The 27,265-nt window shown below is 51.6% G+C and overlaps 1 protein-coding gene across 6 annotated transcripts in view; it reads left to right on the top strand.

The window, feature by feature from the left end:
* The window catches only part of SSBP3 (single stranded DNA binding protein 3), a 157,778-nt gene extending 134,936 nt beyond the window's left edge, over positions 1-22,842 (top strand). For all 6 annotated transcript variants that reach the window (XM_063106579.1, XM_063106580.1, XM_063106581.1 and 3 more), the window contains 11 exons: positions 3,360-3,426; positions 3,517-3,593; positions 10,088-10,152; positions 10,861-10,909; positions 11,580-11,615; positions 12,279-12,333; positions 13,672-13,742; positions 20,779-20,857; positions 21,125-21,153; positions 21,246-21,347; positions 22,195-22,842. In XM_063106579.1, coding sequence (XP_062962649.1) covers positions 3,360-3,426; positions 3,517-3,593; positions 10,088-10,152; positions 10,861-10,909; positions 11,580-11,615; positions 12,279-12,333; positions 13,672-13,742; positions 20,779-20,857; positions 21,125-21,153; positions 21,246-21,347; positions 22,195-22,224 — 660 coding nt within the window. In that variant the 3' untranslated portion in view covers positions 22,225-22,842. The remainder of the gene's footprint in view (positions 1-3,359; positions 3,427-3,516; positions 3,594-10,087; positions 10,153-10,860; positions 10,910-11,579; positions 11,616-12,278; positions 12,334-13,671; positions 13,743-20,778; positions 20,858-21,124; positions 21,154-21,245; positions 21,348-22,194) is intronic.
* The last annotated feature ends 4,423 nt before the right edge of the window (positions 22,843-27,265 follow it).

Raw genomic sequence — 27,265 nt, 5'->3', positions numbered from 1 at the left:
TTTTAACAGAATTCTTTCAGTGACTTTGCAAAAGCCCTTCAAAAAATCTGGCAGCGATACCAGCGTATCTAGCCCTTGTTGCCTTTGGAGCAGGGAGTTTGGTCACCACCTCAATTGGCGTTATCTGACTATGATTCTTAGTGTTCTTGAGGCTCTGCAAGAAAGCCCCTGAGTGAAATGATACAGATGCTCATAACCAGGGGCCTCCAATTTTAATGTTAAATTGCCTATCAGGTTTCCACCTTTTTTTTTTCTCCAAAGGTCCTTTGTTTCCTGTTTTCTCTGACACAAAGGGGAAGTAGAGACCCAGTTTTTTGAGCATGTGGGGACCCTTGGATGAAGGTCAGAGTGGAGGAGTGACTTCCCAAAGTCTGTCAGTGAGCTGGGCTTGAGTCAGTCCCCGGCTCCCAGCCCAGTGCTATGTCTGCTCTCCCCCCACCCCACCCCACACCATTCACTGTACTTCCACAGTTGTAGGATTGTTGCCCCTGCCTTAGTTTTTAACCCTTCACCAAGGCAGCCCTTGCACAGCGGCCTTCCCTCCTGCCCATCCCGGGGCTGTCCTTACCCTAAACTGGCCTCTGCTCCAGGGAAAGAGCACATAATTTCTTATCATAATTGTGGTCCTTCCTCCAGCAATCAAGGGACATGAAGAGGGAATGTGTATATTTCTGTTTAACAATTAAGCATGAGCAAGTACCCCAGAGAGCAAATGGAGAATAAATCCATCATCTGTATCTTGCATTACAAACCCAATTTCCCAACCTCCCCATCACCCTCCATCAGAAATCTACACTGATTTTCCAGATTCCTGTGAACTTAAGAAATTTTTGTTCTCCAAGGAGGAATGTGCGCCTTGCACAGGCATTGCCCTTGGGGCTTTCTTGGAGGGTGTCTCATTTGGAGCTGCCAGTTGCACAAAAGCCTCTGTGCCACCTGAGTTAACTCAGTTCTCACAGGTGGACTTGCTTAGGCCCAGGCTTGTTCTAAGTGCACCTCCTGGGTAAGGGTGATGAAAAGGCACTTCAGGGAACAAGAAGCTAAGGGTCATTGATCATTGATTTGGCCTCAAGGTATTGCAAGGCCAGCTTCCCACCTGCCTCCCCAACTAGAGGTTTGGGGCCATTTTTCAAGCAAGGGTGATTGGATGGGTGGTGGGCAGCGGGGTTCAGCTGGGTTTAGGAGAGGAGGGTCTGGGGTCCAGTATTGTCAGCCCTCCCATGCACAGCTCAGTGAGCTCCCACCTGGCCTTGCTGGCTGTCCCACAGAGCAGATGGGAGAACATGCAGATGCAGCCAGGATTTGTCTGTTTCCTGGGCAGATGCTTCCTATGCCTTGCCCCACGGTGCTCAAGGAGAAAAGCTGACCTACTTCCAGGAGCTCGTGTGATGGCCACAGAGCATCACGTTCCCCTGTGGCCTGGGGGTGTGTGCACACACTTATAGTCCCATAGGCGAGATGTCATTTTTTTTCTTTCCTATGTTGAGGTATCAGCCTTCTCAGTGCGAGACCCCTTCTCCTTGGTCATTGCACACCTTCTTTTCCTTCTAGGGGAGGCCAGACTGTCCTATCCCTATCTCGGGACCACTCCAGTAAGGAAAGTGGCTCCCGGGCCCCCTCTGAGCCTCTGGACAGCCCAGCTTTCCTCCTGGAGTCCTGGCATAAAGTAGGGTTAGGGGAAGCCAAGGAGAAGCTTTCTACAAGAACTGGCAGTCAACATTGGGCTACCTGGGGAGGAAATGATTGTCCAACTCCCATGGCTGTGCCTTCGGGGAGGTTGGGGGTCATCCTGCACTGGGTAACTCATGACCCTGGAGGCCTCCCCACCCACCTCAACATCCTGGGAATCCCCCATTCAAGACAGCCTCAGTGGTAGGCCTTCCTGGGTCCTCTCAGTTCTGTAACCAGCCTCTAAAAACGCCAAGCCCCCATTGGGCAGACACAACGAGCTGCGTGATTCAGAACTTGGGAACCCAGGTCGAGGAAGTAGAGCTGAGGGAAGGAGAGAGGCTGAAACCGCTAAAATCCAAGGATTGGGAAGACAGACTCTGAGCACCCCCAGGCAGGTGGAAACAGCAGCTGCCAAATGCCACTTGATGGATATCAGGGACTTCTCAGGCTCTGGTGCTGTGTGGCCCTCAGGCAAGCCTCCCCGCCCTAGCCACACACCTCCCCCATTTCATTCTTAAGCCAGGGAATACAGAGGATTTGTCCCTCCGTTTCCCATCACCTCGTTCCAAAACCTGATTGGAGGTCACTGTTGGGCAAGGGGCTGGAGGCCCTCAGAGACAGACTCCCTGGCACAGATGCCCAGCCTCTCAAGCCCTGGCCCCTGCAGGTGGGAAAGGGAACCCTGTCTCCAAAGCCTTTTTCCCTTCAAAGGTGAGAGCTGTGTTTAGTCCTGAGGGATGGGGCCCTAGAAGTAAATGTTTCCCCCCAGCTGCTACTCCTCTCTTTTTTCAAATTGCAGCTGAAATAACTTCAGTCCCAAGTAAATGACTTTTAATAGGTTTACACAGCAGGTGTGCCAAGTGTTCACCCAGGAACCTGTGGCCCCCCATTCTTGCTTTCTTAATAGCAGCCACACAGCATCCACCACTTTCACCAGGCCCTCGAGAGCAGGCTCTCTTTCAGCACCCCTGGCTCTTCTCCACGTAGCCTCCTCTTCACCCCCGGGGTTGGAAGGTGGCATTCTGTGTGTTGACAGTTAGTACACCTGGGTGCTTGCTATCGTGGCTCTATTATTATAGAGGCCCTTGAGCCTCTGATCTACAGTTTCCCAATCTAAGTCTCAAAGACCGAGCTCGCTATTTAGCTCAGTTGGTTAGAGTGCAGTGTTGTAACACCAAGGTCAAGGGTTCAAGTCCCCATACTGACCAGCCACCAAAAAAGCCACAAATCTCAAAAACCTCCTCATGCCCTGTTCCCCCTTAAAAAGGGTTTCTTCCTATGATGGTAGGATTTAGCTAGTGGGTCTCTCAGTCCCCATAATTTGGAGGGAGAGATAAAATGAAATTACATCTCCATGAAGCAAAGGACAGGTAGGGTTTGGGCAGATGGGAGGGAAAGAGTACTGCTGTCCCTGAAGGGGGTGTGGCAGGCAGTGCAGCCAAAGTGTGACCTAGAGAATGTTCCTGCCTCATTTCAGGGCTCTGATAGGTGCAGAGACCCATGAAGACAGCAGGGTGGGGAGATGGTTGTTCTCCCACAGACAAAACCCCAATCCCCACCACCACCACCACCACCATGCTGCAGTTTTAGCTAACACTAGCTCGCACTGACTGCTATTCCCTGGAGGACCTTCCCCAGCCACCAGCTCTGGGGAGACACTACTCACCCATGTCTCACATCTCTTCCAGCCTCCAGGAGGAGTTCCTGGGACACAGCCATTGCTGCCCAATTCCATGGATCCCACACGACAACAAGGTAAAGAGGGCGGGCGGGGCTGGGGTGTTGGGAGGGACACCTCGTCTCTCTACACCTGCCATGTCACAACTCACCTGCTCTGTCACTCAGGCCACCCCAACATGGGAGGATCAATGCAGAGAATGAACCCTCCCCGAGGCATGGGGCCCATGGGTCCTGGCCCACAGGTAACCAGCCAATCTGTCTGTCCATCCACCCCAGTCACTGTGTGTACCTACCTTCCCTCCTCTTTCCATGGTCTGTCAGTCTTCCATGGCTCTCCGCTCGCAGGGGGACAGAAAGGGCGGCACACACAGTAGGCCAGCCCCACACAGCCAGGAGCAGACCTTTGGCAGGCCGCAAGCCATTTTGAAGGACCCCCCAGGGAGTCTGAGAAGGGAGGTATTTGGGGAACCTGCTAGTTGACAGCCCTTTCTGGGGTGGAGTGTTCTGGTATGGAGTTCAAGGAATTTGAAGGGCAGAGGGTCTGGTGCCCCAAGCCATGGCATCCAGGAATCCCAAAGCTGACCCCCACCCTGGGTGGTGTAGACTCAGGATGGCTCAAGGGCCATAGTTTGTTGTGACCCACAGGGCAAGTGACTGGCGTTCCTAGTTCTGCCTGCGACTCACCATTTGTCCGTCCTTGGAGGAATACCTTTGACCTCAGTGGGCCCCAGCAGGCCTGTTTCCCCACCTGTCAAATGAGGGGTGAGCCATGGTTCTTGGGAGCAAGAGGAAGCCAGGCTGCCAGGTTCCCTAGCACCCACTTCTTCCCAGAGCCTTAGCCAACTTTATATACTAGGCTCCTCCCTAAGATTCCTTCTGACCAGAGGGCTCCGTTGCCTAAAAGAGCAGTTTAGAAACTTCTGGAAGAAATTATGTCAAGTGCCCTGTATCCTTCTTTACAATTATACCAAAGAAGTCACCGCTTCTGACCCAGCTGCACACCCCACAGGGCAGAACTATCCAGGCAAGGGACCGACAGGCCATTCCCACTCTTGAACCTTCTCACAGTTGCTCTCACCCCTCCAAGTATTTGAACATGGCTGTTTCCTGCAGTAACCATAGCAGAGAGTTTGCCATATTCCCCCCTCCTGAGAATTCTCTAGAACCTATCTAAAAGAAGCTAGAAATCTGAAAAAGGGGAGGGTTTTGTTTTAATGTGTTCCTTCCCTTCTTTTCTCCCTGCCTAGAAGTCTGCTTTGCCTGTCTCTCCGTCCCTTGCTTGTAGGTGTCTGGGATCCTCTGGGCCCCTCCACAGGTTTCACCCCCACACACCCCCACATGTGCTTCCTTTTGTAGGGAGCAGTGTCTGCCCCACAGGCCCACAATCCTCGGCTCCATCCCAGATTTGTAAACCCAGCTCCCCGCTGCTTCCTTCTCAGTGGTGGTGGTGGTGGTGGTGGTGGTGGTGGGAGCATCTGTGGTGTTGAAAGATTTTAGGGAGGGCCTTGGCTTCTGCTGGCCCCATAATCCTAAAAGGAAGCAAGCCCACAGCCGTTACACCTCCGGCGTCCTTGTTTTCTTCCTTCCTCAAATCCCCCAAAGCCCATGTTTTCACCAGCCCTGTTTAAGCCGCCAGCTTCCTGCCTGGTGGCCGTCTTGAGCTGACCTCTGCAGGGCTGCTGCCTGGCCAGGGAACCCAGGCGGGGGTGGGGGCTGGATCTGAAAGCAGTGCGTCCCCTCGTGAGTCAGAAGTGGCTCTCAGTCCCCTCAGCCTGTGCGGTAGTCACACATTCTTGGTGTAGAAATCATCAGCGGCCTTGGAGTTTCATAATGCCACGTCCCTTGCAAATCTGGGTGATTTAGGGAGATGGAATCCAATAGGGGGTGGAATTTAATTCCACTGCCCACCCATGTGGATTCTCAGAGGCGCAGCAGCCGCATCTGTAAAATGGGAGTGAGAATGGTTCCTGCCTTGCAGGGTTGCTGAAAGGAAGACGGACGAGTCCTTGGCCTGGTGCTTGGCACAGGGTGGCCCCCCCTTGGTTTCTAACTTTGGGGACTTAATACCAGTGTTCAGGACTTTGGTTGCTCAGGTTTGGTGATTCCTTTTTTTTTTTTTTATTTCCTCTTGGTGAAATCAACAGTTTGTTAAACCTGTAGTAATATTAAGATTCTAGAAGCTGGAATGGATGTTATCAGACTTTCTGAGAGCAGAGTGTTCCAGAAGTTTAGGACTTCCTCCAGGCATGGGGGGGTGCTTCGTCATGTCAGTGTTTCTCACCAGCAGTCCAGCATGCTCTGTTGGTGCACTTGAAAGAGGTGAGGGTCCCGGAGGCTGAGGTCTTGCTGGAAAGGGCCTCCTGGGCCCATTGAGAGCCGAGCAGTGCGCAAGTGGGGGGGCTCCCCTCAGGCCCCAGGAGCATCCCCGAGGGCAAGGGAGGTCCCAGTAGGGAGTTAGGTTGCGTTTGGCCAGTGACCTCTCCACAGTGTTCTGAACAAAGAGGAGGTACGGTGTGGTCCATGGATTTCAAAACCTAATGGAGTGACATTGCAATTTTGAGCCTATGCTGTGTTTCAGCCTAAACATCCCAGAGGCACCAGTGACACAGGCGTCACCCTGTCCTTTGCCCTGAGTGCCTCAGACAGATTTTACTCTGGTTTTGTGAAGTGGCCAATGCCAAAAAGGAGATAATACTTCCACTTCATCATGTTTTCTCTAAAAAATACTGTGTCGGTGTCAGGCATAACCTTTTGTCCAGGTGTTTCAAAAGTGAATTCTATTGGAACAAGGCTAAAGCTGTGGGGGCTCCTGGTCACACGCAGGTGGGGAGAACCAAGACCCCATGAGAAGTGCTGCAGCTTGCAGACCCCGCAGCCACCATCCCTCAGCCTTTCTGGTGTTCGGATTGGGGCAGGGGTCAGCACAGCCTGGACTGGCATCACCATCCTGGCTTGTGTGCCTTTGAGAAAGTTCAGATGAAGGAGGATTCGTCACCCCCAGGGATGATCCTGTGCCACCGAGGAGAAAGTGAGTCTCCTGGGGCTCCCTGCTAGTCCAGGTCGAGTCCAAGCTCAGTGCCTCTGAGTGGAGTCCACAGAAAGAGATGGAAGGATCATTAATCCTGGTCCCAGGGCACCCTAGGGTCTGGGTGAGGAGGGTGTGGGACACTTGGAGGAACTTCCCTGGGTGGCCCCTTGGAGGCCTCCCAGTGTGGGATGACGGGGCCCCCACGTGATTAGAGGGAGGCGTGGCAGGCTGCCCAGAAACCGCCCAGACAGCCTCAAGTCCACTCTTAGAGATGAGTCCTAAAGACTAGACAGCTCTTCCCCTATTTCAAGGTAAACATGGCACTGGGTTGGGCCACACGCAGCACCAAGAAAGAGCTCCTCTGAGGAGGTCACGGGATGTAGCAGTAGCAACCCCCACCCCCAGGCCCAGCCCCTTCTAGAAGCTTCTTGGTGCCTTCCCGTGGAAGAGCACAGTGCTGAAACTGAGAAGGTAGGGGGCCTGCGTTGCTCCTGACTGTGGACCAGACCCCTCTGTCCAGGATCTGGGGCACACACGTGGGTGAGGGTGAGAGACACCCCGTGCGTGTGTCCCCACCCACAACTGCATGGGGACTCCTCCCTTCTGTCCAGCCGTCCCTGTCCCTGCTGAGCAGAGCGGATGGCAGAAGAAGGGGGAGCTTCTGTCAGTAGCCATGCCTTGCACAGCTTCACCGTGGTCACCTCCAGCAGCCCAGTGCCACAGGCAGGCAGGAGCTGGGAGGAGAGGGAACCCGTGTCTACCTGGGCTCTGAAACCACACTTCTAAGGTTTCCAGCCATATGTGAAAAGGCTGGTGTTTCTGATTTGAAAACTTTTCCCCCAAACCTGATTTCAGCCCGACTTTCATACCTGACTTATTGTGTATGGCCTTGGGCAAATCTCTGGTCTCTCTGGGCCTCCAGGTTGTCATCTGTGAAATGAGGAAGTGTGAGTGGCCCTCCAGGGTCTGTGCCTCTGTAGGAAGGAGGACCTGGTGGGGAAGCTCCCTCCGGGGAAGCTGCCATGCTGTCTGTCTGAGAGGCTCCTGAGGGCTGGGTAAGGTTAGGAACAGCAGGATGGTACACCCCTGGCCCCACTCTGAGTGCTGTGGTATCCAGGGCATCCACTCTTGCCCCAAGGTACAGGCCTTCCTCCTGGTGGGAGAGGCAGTGGGCTGTAGGTGCAGGCCCTGAAAGACCTTTCTAATTGGCCAGGCTGTACCCAGAGGAGAGTAGGCTGCCTGGGGAGGGGTGAGCTTCTTGTTCTGGAGTAAGGGAGTGAGGCTGAGATTGGTAGCAGGCATCTAGTAGCTGCATGTAGGCCTCAGAAAGGGCCCTGTACGGCCCAAGGCTCTGTGACACTGGGCAGCACAAAGGGCTTTGGTGTTTGTTGCTGACAACCCCAATCAGCCTACACCTCTGAGGGCTTAGGGAGCCCTTCAGAGTCATCATTTCCTGTGATCCACATGGGGCCCTGGACAGTGGGAAGCATGTGGGGCTCCTTGTCCCCATTTTGCAGACAAGGCAGCACAGCAGAGAGGGTGTGGCTCTAAAGCCAGGGCCAGGCTGTAGGCTCAGCCGTGCACAGCTGTACAGAGCGGCCATTGCTCTACTTCTGCACCATCGTTTTTAGTCTCTGAACTGGGGATGATGCCGGTGTTATAGGTGATGCACAGTGAGCATACAGCACAGCCTGGTTTGGAGTAAGCATTGTCATTATTTGTATAGTTTGCCCAAAGTCAGCAGCCCTCCCATGCTCTGACTTCCCATCTTGGGCTCTGCTTGCCACCTGTGACGTCCGTTTGTGAAGCAGGCCTGGCCCTGGCACATGTCCCCAGGACTGCCGCTGTTTGCTGGGAGCCAGTGCACGTCTCTTCCTGGTCTGCAGGCTCAGCCCTGGGTAGGCACAGGGAGATGCAAGGCTTGCAAGTGCTGGCGGCTGGAGGGTTTCGCGCAGCCTGCCCCCCTGTCCCCATCCCTGTCAGACTTCAGGCCTTGCTCTTGGCTAGCCAGCCTGGGGTTGCTCCTGTCACTGGTTACAATCCTGTCTGGGCATTCTTCTAGACTCCAGACGCTTCTGTGGGTGACCAAGCAGAGCAGGTGGCCCCAAGGTGATGAGATTTGAGAGATGGTCCCTTCATGAGAACCCATCGTAAGCCTGATGTTGGCTCTGAGTTTGTCAGCTCCAGGTCTCAATCCTCCTGTTCAGTCCCCTTCTCACTGTCTCTCACCAGATGTGTGGTTAAAAATGCAGACTCTCAGGGCCTGCAGATCCAAGTTTAAGCCCCAGCTGTGCCATTTGCTGACTGACTTTTGGCAAACCTTTCTCCCTCAGACCCTCAATCTCTTCCATAAAATAGGAATAATATAGTCTCCTGGAGTTGTTCTAAGGATCAGACCAGAGACTGCATGCAGAGCATATTATGTGCTCAGTAAGGGGCAGCTAATGCAGGCTGTTCCTTTGCCATCAGAGCTCCACCAGCCTACTTCCTTCAGGTTCCCCTACAAGGACAGAGCTTCAGCTGCAGCCAGTTTCCTGTTACTTTCAGTCACTTCTTCCCTCCTTCATGGATTGCTTCAGGGTTGGCTTATTGAGCCCCCAGTCTGTGCCAGGAGGTGCATGGAGTGAAGGGGGCAGGGGTGTGGTTGTTAGGACACAGTCCCCACCTTCAGAAGGCACTCGGAGTCCAGGGAGACAGATGGAAGACAGACGTGTGGCCATGATCATAACCAGTGTGATGGGGGGAGGTTTTGAGGTGTTATGGGAGTAACTAGGAAGAGCGGTCAACCCCAAGGGGTGGGGCAGGGAAGGCTTCACAGAGGAGCTGCTGCTGGAGGAGGGCATTGGAGGACACATAGGAGCCCTCCAAGTAGAGAAAGGGGGCAAGGCACTTACTCCTGCAGAGAAAACAGCACTCAGCAGAGTCGGGGGGCAGCACTGGCTTGGTTGTGACAGGAGATGAACGGTGCAAGAGGCCCGGGGTGCACTGTGACCCACCCCACTCTGCCTCAGTGAGTCGTACTGAGCTGAATCTGGACTCACAGAGATTCTGAGTTCTGTGTACTCTTCTCATACAGAATAGTGATCCCCTGAGTGTAGAGCTGGAGTCTTCTCCTGTTCCTCTAGCAACATGCCTGCTGAGGGTCCCCCGTGCTGACCTGTGGGTGGCGTGGGGGTCAACCAGGACTGGGGCAGGGCTGGGCATCTCTACATACCGGGCCTGGGCCCACCACAGGGCAGGCCTTCAGGAGCATTTCTTCCCCTGCACACTCAGCTGCCCCCGGACTTTCTGCCCCCAGCAGCGTCTTCTCCCTCAGTTCCCACGCGGCTCCTGTTCACCTGTTGGGTCCCACGACTGAGTCCCTTCCCTCTTCCCTGCCTGAGATCCATGGGGAGGGAAGGTGTAGACTAGCATTGTGGGGCCCAGAGCTGTGTGCAGCTTGCTTGACGTCCACGCTTTTGAGAAGATCATCTCAAAGTCCCTGAAAGTGCATTGATTGTTGTGACTGCCCCTCTGTGTTGGCTTGTGTCATTGTGGTCCCCACTGCGTGGTTCCCACCCTCCCCTGCCTTTTTTGAAAGAATGTTTTTTCTCATCAGATCCTTTTCACAGACTAACCCTCTTGCTTATGTTCTGTCTGTTTCTCCCCTCTCCTCTCCCTCCGGTTCCCTTCTCCTTCTCATAGACTGACCCTTGGTTATCGTTGCAGAATTACGGCAGCGGCATGAGACCACCACCCAACTCCCTCGGCCCCGCCATGCCCGGGATTAACATGTAAGGCGAAAACGACCCAGCCTGGGGCTCAGAGCCCGTGGCTTTCCCCGCCCTCTGCTGGCACCCTGGAAGACTCGCAATACGAGTCATTGCTGGTACCTCTCTGGACTTTGGTGTCCTCATCAGTAGAATGAGGTCGTTGATGATCCCGGTGATGAGAGCTGAGCCTCCTATAGTGCTTATGTGTGCCAGGCACAGTTCTGGGCATGCTACCTGGGCTAGCTCCCTTAATCCTCATGATAACCCTATGAGACAGTTATTATTATCCCCCATTTACAGATGAGGTCACTGAGGCACAGAGAGGTGAAGTAACTCGCCCAGGCTCATACAGCTTTCAGTGGCAGAGTCGAGATCTGAAAACCCCTGTATAATTAGCCACTGTTCTCTAGTGCTTTAGTGATAGCCCTTTGTGAGAATCTATGGACTCCCGTCCTAGGAAAATGCACATACAGATGGAATTTTATATACTTCATTTATAATTTTATAAATGTTATATATCTTATGTGTAATTTAAAGGAGTTCATAGATTTCCATCCACAGAACTAACCGTTGCTACCCCAAAACTAGATGGACTCCAAGACCCTAGGACTGGGAGAAGGACTTCCTGGCTCTGATTTTAGCCCTCTTGGTCTGCCCCTGCCAGCTGTGACCTTGGAGTTTATAGTGCCTGTTTCATTGTCTATATCTCTCTCTCTCTCCCTCTCTCAGGGGCCCGGGAGCTGGCAGACCCTGGCCCAATCCTAACAGTGCTAACTCAGTGAGTACCCAGGTCAGGTGGATGGTGGTTGTCAGGAAAAGGCCTCTAGGTGCAGGTGGAGGTGTCATGGGGTGGGGGAATCCAGCAGGACCCCACCTGATGCCCCCAAGAAGAAGGCTGTGTGTGGAGGAGGCCTGGGAGTCACACGCTGGGGTCATCACATGCTGGCCTCTGCCCTGCCCAGCCTACTGCTACAGAAGCTATAAGGTCTAAGCTGAGAAGCTGGTTTCAGAGGCACTGTTCAGGGTAGAGGTTTCCGCCTATCTCCTCCTCTGTGGCAGGGCTGCGTCCAGCATTCAGAGGAAGGAGTGGGTAAGGGGTTCAGTGCAGACAGTCCAGGGGAGAAGGTCAGAGGGGTGGGGTGAAGCCCTGTTTTTCCTTCCCTCCCAAACTGGAGGGTCTCCTATGCCCCCTTGACCCTGTAGCTCCCTCCCAAGACTGGTGAATAGATGACCAGGCTCTCAGGATCACTCACTGTAGCAGGGAGAACTGGACTTTGCTGACATCCCTAGTCCTCCTAGGGAAACTAATCAGACAACTGCCACACTGGGCCCCAGAGCCTTTCCTATGAATAGCAAGGTTGTGTCCCTAAGTGGATTTTGAAGCTGAGGGGCACTGCCTATCGGAGGAAGTGACTCTGACGTGTGACTCCCCCACATCTTGTTTCTAGATTCCATACTCCTCCTCATCACCCGGTACCTATGTGGTAAGTGTGGGTTTGGGGCATCACATGTCTAGCCACGTGTGACTGAATGAGTGTGCAAGAGAACTGCTTGGTGGTCCCTGTCTCTTTCCCTTTTCAAACACATTCTCAGCAACAGGTTCCAAACTGCTAGACCTTGCTGTCAATGTTCAGGCATCTGGGCCGAGCCTGTGGCGCACTCGTGAGAGTGCGGCGCTGGGAGCGCAGCGACGCTCCCGCCGCGGGTTCGGATCCTATATAGGAATGGCCGGTGCGCTCATTGGCTGAGTGCCGGTCACGAAAAAAAAAAAAAGACAAAAAAATGTTCAGGCATCTGTACAGGTCTGGAGTGGCCCAGAAATCCCCAGCAAGACCTGAGAGTGGGATCTCCATCTGGGGAGCTGACCAGTGGGCTGGTCAGCTTCCACCCAGGACTCTGGTTTGTACCAGTCGGCATGGTGTGAGCACACATGTGCACATCCACAGGTGCCTCTTGGTTTGAAGAAAGGAAGGTGGGCTCTGAGTCCAATTCTCCTCAAGCTTAAACATTTAATCTCTCAGCCCTGGGACACTGACATGGGCCCTAGGTGAACAGCTGCTGCTGACTAGGAGAGGGCGTGGTGGTGGCCTCTCCCCATGTGAGCCATCACAGTGGGTGACTGATACCAGTTTTTCTCTCATCTCCAGGGACCCCCTGGTGGTGGCGGCCCCCCCGGAACACCCATCATGCCTAGTCCTGCAGGTAAGAGAGCTCAGGGACAGTGCCTCTGATGGGGAATGTAGTTTCTGGGGAATCCTGGAGGGCCTGGGTGCAAAGCCAAAGCTTCCCACCACTCCTTCTGCAGTAGCACATTCTCCACCGAGCATTGTGGCATCCAGGAATTTAGGGGGCAGGAGGCTTCCGATACTACCGACCCCCTCGTGTGGCCTCAGACCACTCATCTTCTGGTTCTCAGGCACTGGTTTATAAAGGGCAGGGCTGAACAGGGAGGTGTGGGATGAGGGGTCTTATTGTTCTTGGCTCCCTCTTGTTAGGGAGAACTCTGTCCTGGATGGGCATTTTCCTAGATGACTTGCAAATGGGCTTTTGGGTTCTGGCATCTTGGGACCAGAGTTTCCATAGGTCTTGGCTTCTGGTTCTCTATGTAGAAGGTCTCTTCTCTCTTTTTCTTTAATCAGAAGAGGGCACGTGTGCACACGCGTGGGCATATGCACACATGCACACACTCACACAGCATCACAATTATGTTTCTTTCCCAGCTAAGAATAGATTCTAGCCAGCTAGAAGAATCCAACATACAATCCTTACCACCCCAAAAATAAAAAGTGAGAGCTAGTTGGATTTCTGCCTGAGAAATATGGTGCCTGCTCTTGAAAGGAACATTAGCTGATTTCCTGAGGAGACTTTTTTGGCTAATTGGGGAGATGGCGGGGACCCTCCCCCACCCCATCCTTGGTTCCCTGTACCAAGGAAGCTGCTCAGCTGCAGGGGTGGAGCTGCCGGCGGCCACGATGCTCCGCTCCCGCACCGGCTCCCTTGCAGGCTCCCTCTTTCTGCTGCTGCATTTTGATGAGCTGCATGACCTACATTCAGTCTGGGTCACATTAACCCACTCCATATGCTAATGTGTCTCCAGCCCCAGCCCTGCCTCTCTCTCCTGCCCCATCAGCTTGGCAGGGTGGCCCCTGGTCATTTGTAGCATTTCCCTTTTCCAAATTTGATTAAAACTGCTGGATGGGATTGTCAGGGGGAGAGCCTAGGGGGTGGTCTCGCTGCCCCCACATTGTCCCAAGCAGTATCTGGGGACCAGGTTTGGTTTGGGGTGGGGAGATGAGAATTTGAACCTGTAATCCCCTGTGTCATGTCCACACTGCCGGGGTTGAGTGGTTTTCACAGTTGAATTTTCTATGATTAAAAACTTTGTGAATCTTCATTAAATACAAATTAGCCAGAAAATGGTGGTACTTAGAGGAAATTTTAAGTGATAAAATACAAAAGAATGAGTTCAAGTGCCACGAGTTTGTTTTAATTAAGAAATGAATTAATCACCCCGACTTGTGGGTTTCCACTGTTCTACAGATTCAACAAATTCCAGTGACAACATCTACACAATGATTAATCCGGTGCCGCCTGGAGGCAGCCGGTCCAACGTAAGTCTGCTTTCTAATAATTTACATATCAGACACCATAACAAATCATAATTAACTTCATCAGCTGAGGGGAAAGCAAGTTTAATTGATTTCAGCCATTTGTTACCAAAGATGAATAAAATAAACCGTCAGGAAAGTGATTAACTCTTGGGCAACTCGGTTCCCGTTATGTAGCTGGCAGGGGTGAGAAGGAAGGGGCTCTGGTTAGAGTGAGGGCACAGGGCCCTGCCTCTAGGACAGGCCACTGTGTGGGGTGCTGGCAGGGAAAGCACCAGATTGCAGATGGGGTCCACCTGGTCCCCACTCCACTGACTGGCTGTGCCATGCCAGTGATCCCTCACCCTCTCGGCCCTGTTTCCATGGCCTTGGAGCTGAGGGTGGAGACCACAGCAGGAGTGTGCAGCTCATTTGGGGACCTGCCTTCCCTGTGCGGCTGCTGTGAGCTCTGTGATTCCTGTTCCTGGCAACCTCGTTGCCTCTGCTCAAGCCATACCCTCGTCTAGAAACCATTCCCTCTCTTCTTTGCCTCCCAGAGTTCCAATCCTTGAGTGATGGTGCGGCTCAGATTGCACCTGTTCTGATTCCTGCTCACCCACGCTCCCTCTGTGTTCCCCGAGCCCATTGGATGGGGCTTGACTATGCAGTGGTAGCCTGCCCCCCTCACCCAGCTGGGAGCTCCCCAAGGATGGGGCCGGGTCTGATTCATCTCCACAGATGACCTTTCCACACCAGTTCATCTCCTCCCTCCTCCATGCAGGTGGGGTGGTGAATAGGTCCAGCCTGGCCCACTCAGGGAGCTTATGGTCTAAAAAGGAGGTCTATGGACTGCAGAGCCAGAGGGTGGGCTCAGAACCCTTTGGCCTGGTTGAGGGTGAATGGGGCCCTTGGGGCACTCTATTCAGTTTTGTTGGCTCAGTTCTATGTTAAACCCCGAGTGTGGGCTGCCCCAGGCTGAGGACACAATTAATTCACATTCCCCTCCCCTACCAGCCCTCTGAGGTGAGGATCCCTGGCCTCTTAACCAGGGTCTCATGCCACACCTGCTACAGTCTGTCCCGCTGCCCCTCTCCCTCCTCTCCTGGGCAACCAGCACCTCCCACCACTCCAGCCTCATTACTCCCCTCTCACTAGGGTGACCGACCATCCAGGGTTTAGAACTAAAAGCCCTGCATCCTGAGGAACCCTGGATAAGAAAGTTTTGGGTTTTGGCAGTGATTGTAGAAGGTTGGGTGGAAAAGTATGAAGCCCGTACACAGGCCCGAAAGTCAGGGATAGAGAACACTGTTTTTAGTGTCAAATGGAAATGGCATAGATTATCTGCCTCCCACGGATGCTGGCATTGTGACTTGTGGTTCTTCACGATGGATTGGTGGGTCGCCTGTGCTGCCACTCAAGGGCTGTGACCCCAGGGCGCAGCATCGTGGCCACCAGCAGAGTTCACCTTTGTGTTCACTGCTGTGTCGAGATAGAGCTGGTTTCGTTTTTGGCATTATGGATGCCATGACTATATTTTCTAAGAGTTGGGATTATGAGAACGATGACGGTGTGAGCACCAGCATGACCCAGACACCACCAAGAAAGAAGGCTCAGCGACCATGTCTTTTAACGACAGAGGGAAGGACACCCACAACCAGACTAGGGAGGTAAAGAACCAGAACAGAACCTACTGCGCAGTTTGCAGGAAAGAATTTGGAATTAGGCCTGGCAGAGAAGGAGATGTGGAAGCGCATTGGAGGTAGAATCTCTGAGTCTGGGAAGACACAGGCACATTTTTCTAAATCAAAACTTTTTTTATTTCATCCTCCAAAGAGACACCAGTGCTCAGTGAAAACTAGTGGTCACAGAACTAACTTGGGCATCCCCTCAAGGGAGCACCGTTATCATCTCATTCCCTTGACTGCGCCATGAGCCGAGAAGGTTACATTTACTGACTGGGAGGTCACAGCTAAAAGTCCTCTGTGTGAACAAAAGGGAAGGAAACTTTGATAAAAGATGTGTAAGGGGGGTGGCTGGCCAGCTCACTTGGGAGAGCATGGTGCTGGTAGCAGCAAGGTCAAGGGTTCGGATCCCCGTAACGGCCAGCTGCCAAAAGAAAAGATGTGTTGGCCCTTCTGGTAGAGCTGATTCTGTCTGATCTTACCAACAATCGTGTTTTCTACACTATGTCAAGTGATGCCTCATGTCATGGCAATAAAAACAAGTTTCCACTACCTCTTAGGTACATTGATTTGAAAACTAGAATTTCAAATCATCATCTTCACCTCTGTGAAATTTAATGAAGCTGCAGAAAACATAAAAGATTATTGTTTTCTTGTCCTCGTACAGACTAGCCTTTGCTCACGTGTCTGCCTTTTTCACAGATAGTACTCAGTTAATTGGGCAAATTTTTTTTAGTCTGTAAGCTTCTTACCAATGAAAATATCTTACCTGCTCAATGTCCTGCACACCTTGTACCCTACACTGCCACCAAGAGGTGTGATTTGCCCACCTGTGAGATCAGCTTTCATAAGGAAAGTTTTTGATCACTTTGCAAGTTCCTCAAAATGTGCAGAAGCATCTACTGAGGTTGTTGACTTTGTAGAAATGGAGAATTCCTCAGACAAGTGCCCACAAGATGCCTGTCACTGTTGCTGGCCGTAGAAAAAATGTTAAGATAAGATGTTGGCCTGCTGCGAAAACTGATTTTCTTTAAAGTATAAGACACAAAGGATGTCCTTCTCTAATTCGGAAATACGTTAAGATGAGAATGGAAAAAGGAATTACGATCAAGTGTATATGCTGTTCCTCCAAAACTGTTTTATCTTTAAAGAGGCCATGAGAAGCCTAGAGAGAAAGGAGCCCACCGTACCTGCATTGTTGGGGCCATGGAGCTGGGAACAGAACCTCATACAGCAGAAATACCGAGTCATGTTTTGGAAGTGAAACTACTTGAGAACTCAAAAAATGTCACCAGAAAGGGCAGCCAAGTGAAACAGGACTTTCTCAATTCTTTCATTAAAACTGTAACTTAGGGGCCAGCCTGTGGCTCACTCAGGAGAGTGCGGTGCTGATAACACCAAGGCCACGGGTTCGGATCCCATATAGGGATGGCTGGTTAGCTCACTTGGGAGAGCGTGGTGCTGGCAACACCAAGTCATCTTTTTTAAAACACTTACCCATCATCTTTTTTAAAACAAAACAAAACTGTAACTTAGATGGAATCCACCTTCAACCTCACAAGTTCAAATTACCCCTGTGCTTTTAAAACCATTTTTTCTGAGAGGTTTAACATCTGGTGTGCTTTGGAGTGTTTAAAAGTGATGGGCATCATAGACAGAGCCCATCTGATGAATTTATAGATGCAGAAGTCCTGACTGACAAGCAGCTGGTCCACTAAAGCCAGCCTGCAGACACGGAGTGAGCGGACAGCTTTGCAGAGCTGGAAATGAATTCCTGCAAGTCTGAAAACCTGTGCTAATAAGTAAAATCCTAAATACTCCATGTGCAAACGTTATGTGGAGAGGATATTTACTTTGGTGTTATCATGTTGGAGTGACACCAGGAATCAGTGTTACGTGGGCTTGCTAAATGCAGAGTGGCAAGTCAAGTGAATTCCACGTTTGACTATGCTCAACTTTATCACTGCATCAAAAAAAAAAAAATGTCCTAAAGGCTGTAGGCATACCAAAGAAGTAACACTGGAAAAGGAAGCAGAGCAAAAATATCCCACCGTATCATGGGGTAGAAAGAAACATGTCATTGTTATTTTTAAAATTAAATATAGGCAATATTTGTTTAATTCATCCTATTGTATTTGTGTTGTTTTTCTTAAATCTTGCATTTATGTATCTTAATACACAGTATTATAGCCTACAAAATTTAAATATCCAATAAAGAGGTTTTTTTTTTTAAAGATGACCTGTACAGGGATTTTAACCTTGACTTGGTGGTGTCAGCACCACGCTCTCCCAAGTGAGCCACAGGCCAGCCCTCCAATAAAGAGTTTTTAAAAAGTTAAATTACCGTATCAGAGGACAGAAACATGACAAAAATCTTATATTTTTCTCACATATATAATGTAATTAACTAGTTCTCCTACTAATTGCCACTGTTAACTAGTCCTATTGTTTTATTTAAATAGCATTTATGTATCAGGAAAGTAAACAATACAGAAAAATAAACAGTGCTGCAAAAACTGGATATCCACATGCAGACAAATGAGGTTGGACTACTTCCTTACACCAGTGCACAAAAATTAACTCAATCATAGACCTAAAATGTCAGGGCTAAAACTATAAAACACTTAGAAGAAAACATAGGAGTAAATCTTCATGACCCATGTTAAGCAAAGCCTGCTTAGATACAGCACCAAAAGCACAAGCAACAAAAGAAAGTAGATTAATTGGACTTCACAAGAAAGTAAAACGACAACCCACAGAATAGAGAAAGTAATTGCAAAACATATATCTGATAAGGTACTTGAATCAGAAATATATAAAGAATTCTCACAACTCAATAATAAAAGTACAGTCCAATTTAAAAATGGGGCAAGGACCTGAATAGACATTTCTCCCAAGATGATAGCCAATAAGCACATGAAGAGATGTTCAGTATCAGTCATTAGGAAGTGCACATCAAAGCCACAGTGCGATGCCACTCCACGCCCATTAGAATGGCCATAGTCGTAAAGACAGATAACAACTGGTGTTGGTGAGAACGTGGAGAAGATGGAGCCCTCGTACACTGCTGGTGGGAATGTAAAATGGTGCAGCTGCTTTGGAAAACAGTCTGGCATTACCTCGAAAGGTTAAACATAGAGTTACTGGTTGACCCAGCAATTCCACTTCTAGGCATCTATCCAAGAGAAATGAAAACACAATGTGCCCACACAAAAACGTGATCATTAATGTCCGTAGTAGCATAAGTCATAGTAACCAAAAAGTGAAAACAACCTGAATGTCCCATCAACTGTTGAATGGATAAAGAAAATGTGGTGTATCCATACAATGGACTAATTTTTTGCCCATATGAAGGAGTAAAGTACTGATTGATGCAGCAACGTGGATGAACCTTGAAAACATGCTACGTGAAAGAAGCCAGCCGTAAAAGATCACATGATTCCATTTGTATGAAATGTCCAGAATAGGCAAATCCATAGAGACAAAAAGCAGATTAATGAGTGCCTGGGTCTGGGAGTTGGAGGGGTTCTGGAGAGAGACTGTTAATGGGTACAGGATTTCTTTTTGAGGCGGTGAGAATGTTCTAAAATTGTAGTAACTGTTATACAACCCTGTAAATATACTAAGAACCACTTAATTGTACACTTTAAATGGGCCCGTTGTATGGTATGTGAATTAGATCTCAAGCTATCAAAATAATATACAAAAAATACACAATAATATATAATTTCCAATAAATACCTGTTTTCTTATATATTTTGTTAAAGTAATGACATATTTATGTTAAAGTAATAACATGTGCATGATTATATATTACATTATCATGTTTTGGAACTTCTTTTTGGTCTGATATGGCTGTGTCCTGGGTTGGCTCCCTGAAACGTTGGTCACCCTTGGGTCAATAAGCATGAAATTTCTTGCCAGGTGGCAAAATGTGCTCCAAAGCTTGTGAACTGCCTTGGGGGCCTCTGGGGAGACAAGGATACCTCACCGCAGTGTGGTCGGGTGGCATGGGAAAGTAGCTCAGGCCCCAGCCTTGCCCCACAGACTGCTCTGGGCCTTACTCCCCACGTAAGTGTTCCTCTTCTGTCACTCCATGCTGCCACCTGCTAGATAGCTTTCTGCTGATGCAGGACTCCTGCCTGGAATGACTTCCATGACTTCTCTGCCTACCCAGATTCTACCCCTGAATTACAGTGATGCTCTGGCTCTGCCTCTTCCTGTAGGCAGCCTGTTCTGATTTCCCTTCCTCTGTCTGAAGTTGCAGCCATGCTTTGTCTACAGCTGTCTTTGGAACTTGGCACCACTGACCTGTGAGGTAGTCAGGTACCTCCTTCAGGCTGAGGCTTAGGTGTGACTGAGCTCTGTCCTCAGCGCCCAGGCCAGGTGCCAAACAGTTCTCCATTCCACCATCTCCACCCCTTGCCACCCTACATCCGGTCTGCATCACAGGACCTTGGCTTTCCAGACTGGGCTCCCTCCCTGGCCTTGTGACTTGTGGCCATTGAATGTGACCTTTCTGGCCTTCAATTGCTTTCTTTCTGAGATGAGTTTGATAGTTCCAGACAGTCCTGAGGATGGGGTAGAATCAGTTCCGTCTCTGAGCCTCTGATCTGCCTGCACCCTCAGTTCTTTGTGGGAGCCTCATTAGTGACCTCCCTCCACCAGCCACCACAGCCCCAAGGTTTGATGCCATCCTGTTCGCCAGAACCCTCACTCCCCTTGCCCCTGTGGCTCAGCAACCCAGTCTGTTCTCACTGCCCACTCCCAAGAAGCTTCTGCATTTCTAAGGAAGAGCTTGGAGGAGGCTAACGTGAGGGCTCTGGGCCCAGCTGCCAGGTTCCAGTCCCAGTCCCTCCATCTCCAAGCTGAGAGACCTCAAGCCAGAATTTTCCACTCTGTGCTAAAGTTTCCTCATCTGTAAAATGGGCATGAAAAGCACTGATATTTTTGGTTCCTGCCTGGCATGGTCAGACACCCTCTGCGTGAGGCTGTGGTGAGCCCCACACCCCACCCCTGGTAAGGGAAGAGTCCTGCAACAGGATCCGGGAGGCTTGAGAGCTGCCTCTGTGTGGAGCTCAGTGGCCATGGGCCAGTCCCCTCCCTTTCTGGCTCTGTTTCCTCACCTGGTATGTAACGATGAGCATCTCTGCCCTCCAACTCAGCTTCCCGGGCGGTAAGTGTCCAAGTGTGTGTGAGAAGAGCCCACCAGAATGGAAGCTCCTGCGGGCAGGGCTCTGTGCAGCTGTAGCCCGGGACCCCGGGCCTCAGAGGTGCTTGGTGAGCTTTGCTGGCTGACTCCCTGGGCGAGGGAGCCCGTGAGGGGTGCAGAGGGCCTGGGGCCCACTGAGCCACCCTGCCCTGTGCTTCTCCCTCAGTTCCCGATGGGTCCTGGCTCGGATGGCCCGATGGGAGGTATGGGCGGCATGGAGCCACACCACATGAACGGATCATTAGGTAAGCCAGCACCTCTCCCTAGTCATGCCCAGCCCTTCCTGAGGCAGAAGTGCCTCAGCTCTTGGCTCAGCTAGGCCTGGAACCAGCCCTGGCCACAGCTTGGCACACAGGAAGATCCCAAGAGAAGGACACTGCCCAGACAGAAGTTTCTGCACGGAATAGTGTGGGATTTGGATCGGGCCTGGAGGCAGGGGTCCTCCTGTGACGCTGGAGACCCTTCACAGGAGAGTGAGCAAGAAACTGAATGGGATTCTTTTTCCCTTCCAGGTTCAGGCGACATAGATGGACTCCCAAAAGTGAGTGTGCACTCGGTGTCTCCTCCTGACACACCCATCATGCGGGCAGGTTGTTGGGCATACAGAGCTCACCTTGTCTCCTCTTTCTGCAGAATTCTCCTAACAACATAAGTGGCATTAGCAACCCTCCAGGCACCCCTCGGGACGACGGTGAGCTAGGCGGGAACTTCCTCCACTCCTTCCAGAACGACAACGTAAGCCCCTGCCCCCTGCTCACTCCAGCATCCCTGGATCCTCATGCCCTGGGGAGCGGGGCACCACGGCCACTGAGCTGGTGGCCCAGCAGCCACGTTGTGGGCTTCACCTCATTCTTTTCCCCCACACCAAATGCGGAGCCCCCACCACTGCCCCAAGTTTTCCTGCTGGCGGCTCCATGCCAGCCAGATGCCTTTGGCACAGATTAAGCAGATATGACTGGAAAAGCCCTGGGCAGAGAGAGTTGGGACAGTGTTGCCTCTCGGGGTCCATTTCCATCTGTCCTGAGGAGGAAGGTTTATGCAACCAATGATTCCAGGGGTCTCCACACAGAGGGGCTGGCTGGCTGCTTTTCTGTAGGGGGCTTCTGTGTACAATCTCAATTGAAGAAACAGAGCTGTGGTTAAGTGGCTTTTGAGTACCCCAGACTGGCCCCCACCCTCAGGGCACCCTGGCTGTGCTCAGGCTCCTAAGACCCCAGTTCCCTGTGGTCTCGTGGCTCCAGGAAAGCTGTTTGTGCCGCTTCCTTGGGCTAGAAAGAAGGGCTGCTTCAGAGAGCAGACGGGGCAGAGGGAGGCTCCTCTGGCTGCCATGGCTCCTGAGGGGGGGACTCGGGCTGCGGCTGAGAGGTGGCTTAGCTCCCACCTCCCTGCCCTTGTCGTGGCGCTACCAGCTCTTGCCCACCCAGTGCCATCACACACCCCTCAGCCCAGCCGCACCCCAGCCTGGCCCTGCTCATCTGTGTGCAGTGAGACCTTCACAGAGCTGTTGGCACCGTGGTGTGTCCGTGGCCTCCCCGCAGCCCAGCCCTCACGACCTCCCCCTTGTCTACCTCTCCCCTTCCAGTATTCTCCAAGCATGACGATGAGCGTGTGACCCCCTTCTCCAAGATGCTGAGAGAGCCGGCATTGCAGGCAGAAGACGCCAGAAATTATGCAAGAAGAAGTGAGGGGTCATTATCCAGGAGCTGGGGGAGGGCATCTCCCCGCTCCCCCTCTACCCCAACCTCCCCTTCCAGTCCCCCCACCTTTCCCAATTTTAGTTTCATGCAATAAAAAGGCTGAACTTTTTATTCCGTAAAACATGAAGGACAAAACTCAAAATAAAAATATATTTCAAGTCAATGACCAGAAAATTCCCACCCCTTCCCCTTTCCCAAAAGGACCTTTTCTGTACATGACACTTATTTGTTGTTTTTTGTTTGGGGTTTTACCGTTGTTGGGATTTCTTTTTTATTTGTTTTCAGGGGGGTTTTGGGGGGGGGATTTTTTTTAATGGAAGCTTCTAGCAAGCCCTCCCCCACCCTGCCCCAGTCAATCTCTTTGCTTTCTTCTTTAAACAAAAGAAAAAAAAGGCAAAAAACAAACAAAAAACCCACAAGCCCTGCTGTCTGTCTGTACCCAAACCCTTCCACCAGGAAAGCTAGTCTAGGTGTGAAGTCTCACACTGTCTTTGTAGCCATCTAAAAATAATAATAAACTGGACAGTTTACAACCAGTGGTTTCCTTCACAAAGCCTTTTTTGGAAAGAAAAACGAAGTCACCCATTTCCGCTTGGGTTTTGGTTTGGGCAACGGGCAGGGGAGGGGTGGGAACCTGTTTTGCTCCCAGACAAGGTGGCAACAGCAGCAGCACCTGGGACCCCAGAGCCCACCTCCCCCATCATGTGGTCGGAGGGACGAGACTGCCCAACCCCCTTTCAGGATTCTGCCACAGCCGAGGCTTCGCTGTGACCTGGTGGCGTGCACCGTGTTCCCAGGACTGCCTCTTCCTCTTCTCTCTCTTCCGGATCTCTCTCCCCGTCCTGGCTCTCCAGCCCCTGCTCAGCCCCCACCCCAGTCTTCCCAGCGAGAATCCTGCCTGCTGGGTGGTGGCCCGGACCCGAGTAGGAGAGGCTGCCACCGACGGGATGGCTATGACCTGGGACATGGAAACCATGACCTCCACGTTCTGGTCCCGCGATCCTCGCGTCGTCGTCGTGTGCACAGGCAGGGTGGGCTGGAGTTTGGTTTTCTTTTGTTTTTTCTCCTAATTTGTCTTTCTTTTTCAATGATGGGATGTTGACCAGAATTGTGCTGTAAATGCTTGGAACTGGATGGAAAGACTTTGGATTAGCTGTGGGGGTGGGGGAACAGCAACAACCAAACAGACTGTTTCCGCCCCTGTTTTTATTTTCAAAAACCGACAAACCCGACGACGGAGCCTGTCCACTCCCAGGAGGGGTGACCGGTGGCCTCTCTCACCTCACCACCCCCCATGGGAACCTGTGTCTCGCCCTTGAAGACACCCGAATTCTTTGTACATTGACACTCCCTTCTCCTTCCTTCCCAGCCCTGTAGCTGGTCTTTGTTTTATTCCCTCCCCTTCCCAGTCCATGTATATCATATCATGTGAGATATCATCTGCCTGAAAAAAAGACCTTGTGCGGATTATTGGGAACATTGTAGCTGTTTCTGTGTTTTTTCTTACCTTGTAGTCTGGTTCTGAATTAAGAGAGGGGGAAAAAAAAAGTAATTATGATACATTGTAGTTTGTGTACGATATATGTTGATAACGTTTTATTAAAGGGACATCTTTTTTCCGCAGCCCTTCCTGACATGTTTGGGTGAACATGGGTTGGAGTTTATTATACTGATTACAAAATGCAAGGTGATTTGTTGGGCACAGAGTTTTTGTTGCTGGCGCATAGCAAGATTTTGTTTTGTGTTGAAGGTGTCTGCCTTCTTTTCCTGGGCATGTTAACTCCGCATTTTTGCGGAGAGCCAAAGTGACATTTGGGGAAGGTGGGTTGGGAGGGGAGGACATCACTCTCAATCCAAATATTTGGGGGCCTTGTGTTAGAAGGCTTTTAGCTGGTTTGAGTTTCTTGTCTTGCAAACACATTTTGGTTTGCCGGAATGTCTTTATCTTTCTGGAAGTAGAAGAAGGTTCCTGGTGCCCTGTTTTTCTGTTGGGAGCCAGGATGGCCCTGTGAGCTGCAGCCTCACCCTGCTCTCTCCCCTGAACTGGAATTTGCTAACACCAAAGGTCACCCCTCATCCATGCCTGCCTGCTTGGTATGTTCGGGACTGCAGGGGTTGCTTTGAGGGTCCTTAGGGGCTGGGCCACAGGGAGGTTGATTTTTGTTTTTTAATCTCTGGAAGGCAAAGAGGAGCCCTTGAAGGATTTTGAGAGTAGTGCAGTCTGATTTGAATTTTAGAAAACTTAGGCTGGTTGCATCCTGGAAGCTACATTGGGTGGGCTGCACAGGATGTGGGAGAGCCATTCTCAACTGTCATCTAGGCAGGAGATACTGAGGGCTGGGGTGAGGGCAGCGGAGGTGGGCGCTGACTTGCACGAAGTTTAGAAAGTTGAGCTTTCTACTGACCTGGAGCTCTGGGGACCTCATTTTAGGCCTGTGGTGGGGGTGGGGGTACAACACACAGTGCTCGAGCAAAGTGTGGCCTCAATCCATGTTTACAAAGATCTCAGGACCACCAGATTGTAAATTTCCATCTTCAAATCTTGCCTTTGCCACTACTTGCTTCGTGGCCACTGGCAAGTTAGTGCATATCTGTCCTTGGTTTTCTCACCTATAAAATGGGTAAGGGTTTACCCACCTCATGGGGTTGTGAGGCTCAGTTCATGTGAAGTGCCAAGAACAGTGCACGTAGTAAGAGCGGTATGTGCTTGCTACTGGTGATGCTGTTACTCATATTTGTGGAGAATCCAAATGGGTGTGATGGGGAGTAGCTGGGAGGATCTGGAAGCTTCCATGTGGTTCTTAGGCTTTTCCTCAGCACAGACACCTTTGAACTATTGGGGAAACATCCCCACTGGACATATGAGGAGACTCAGGCTGTGATTAACCTGCCCTGACAGCTCTGAAGAGGCGACTGCCTCACGCGCACCCAGAGCTGGGGAAGGGGGAGGTGGGGATGGTGGCACGTCCACTTGCTACCCTTGCTGCCCCCAGGCTCTGTGGAGCAGGAGTCAGGCACAGACGGCAGCCACGGTGCCAAGCTGGAGAGGAAGCCAGGGCGTGGGAGCCCTGGTGGAGAGGTCAGGAAGGGGCCTGCAGTGCACCCCACCGCCCACCTGTACTTGTAGGGTGACCGTACTGAGTGCTCTTCCCCAGCACCCTTCAGCTGTCCCCAGCTCCCTCCACAACACAGATGGCCCTGGTGAGGGTTGGCTCAGGATTAACCTTCCCTAGGGCACATCTTTGCAGAAAGCACACCCTGCCCAGCCCAGGCCTGATTGAGATGCAGGGTCAGGCAAGAGCTCTGCACTGAGCCAGCATAGGGATCCCGAAGTGAGGGGCAGGAGAGCGGGATGTTGTGTCTGTCCTCCGCTGAGGAAGGCTTTAGCCGTCATCACTGAAACCTTGGCAGGTGTGGAGAGGCCTGGCCTGAGGCTCCAGGAGCTGGGACCCAGCAAAGCTACTGCTTCCCTGCTAGTCACCACTGTCTGATTCTAGGGTGCAGCCAGCCTGAGAGTCTAGAGTGAGAGCCAGGCCTGAGTCAGGAAAGGCTGGCTGACTGGAGACCCACTCCCCTCCCCCACTCCCTTCTGGGTACCCCTTCCTAAAAGCAACACCCTCCCCCAGAGCTAGAAAAGGAGCCAGCAGCTGCCAAGACGCACAGCCAGAGCAGGACTCCAACTGGGGCTGGGGCCACTCAGCCAGCCCCCTGGGTGACTCTGAAGACGTACCATCCCCACCCCCAACCCATTCCCAGCCTCTGCTATCCAGGAAACATGGTGGATTGTGTTCCAGATTCCATAGACTCTAGGAGGCTGAGCTCAGAATACATCCGGACCTTGAGTCTGGCCCTGAACTGAGTGGAGCTGAATTTCTTGGGGCTCAGGCCTTGTCTCCAGACTTGGTCTGCAGAGTTCCCCATGGCTTGGATGTAGGGGCTGGGCAGGGAGGGAGAAGGGGCTAGAGATGGGTAAACCCTACTCTGCCCAGGCCTGTACTCATTGGCACTTGGAGCTTAACATTGGGGCTGGGAGTTTAAAACAAAGGACCAGACCAAGAAGGGTGGGTGCTGAAAGGTAGAGGGCCCATTTTGTCCTGCACTGGTGCTCCCTCTCAATTCCTGGGATGCTGTGGAGCTCCAGTCCTTGACATCTGGTATCTGGACACTCAGCCACCTACTTGGCTTCCTGCCTCCATCTCAGCCCTTCCAATGCCACTAAGATCTCACTTCTGAGCCTCCGTAAACTCTTCCTTCTTTCTATTCATCCATCCACTTACCCATTCATGTGTGTGTTGAGCACCTCATATGCCAGAGACTGTTCTAGCACTAAGAACACAGTAGTGAATGGAACAGACATGGAAGGATAGAGGTGCCCTTTGTGGAGGTGGGGCAGGCTGCAGGAAGAGCTCTGTTCACGCAAGTTAAATTAGATATCCAGTGAAGATGTCAAGTAGACAGGTCTGGGCTGGAGACATACTTTGGGAGTTGTAGGCATGTGGATTGTCTTTAAAGCCACAAGACAGGCTGAAATCACTGGGGCATGAATGGAGACGCCCCAGGAATGGGCCCTGGGGCTCTCCACATAGACCTGGAAACAGGAGGGACCAGCAAAAGAGGCCAAGAAGTGAGTAGAAGACCTGGGGGCCATGTGAAGAAAAGGCCATGCCGATGGCCATGCCACCACAGCCAGGGCCAAGGCCACACCACTCACAGCCTTCAGTCCCTGTAGGGCCACACCCCTGAGGCCTCTCTTGCTTTTTCTTGCCCTCAGCACTTGATGCTTCAACCATGTGGAGCTCTCTCTGAATAATTGTCCACCTAGGCCTTTGTACCTGCTGTCTCCTCCTCTTGGTGTGCCTTTCCTACATGCCTTTTAGAACCAAGCTCAAATGGCCTCTTTCAGGAAGCCTTCTAGGCTGGGGCAGCTCTGCCTGGGTCCCCATGACCACTATGCTG

The sequence above is a fragment of the Cynocephalus volans genome, chromosome 8 (assembly GCF_027409185.1).
Source record: "Cynocephalus volans isolate mCynVol1 chromosome 8, mCynVol1.pri, whole genome shotgun sequence".
Classification (NCBI taxonomy): domain Eukaryota; kingdom Metazoa; phylum Chordata; class Mammalia; order Dermoptera; family Cynocephalidae; genus Cynocephalus; species Cynocephalus volans.
This window is presented reverse-complemented; position numbering and strand designations above follow the sequence as displayed.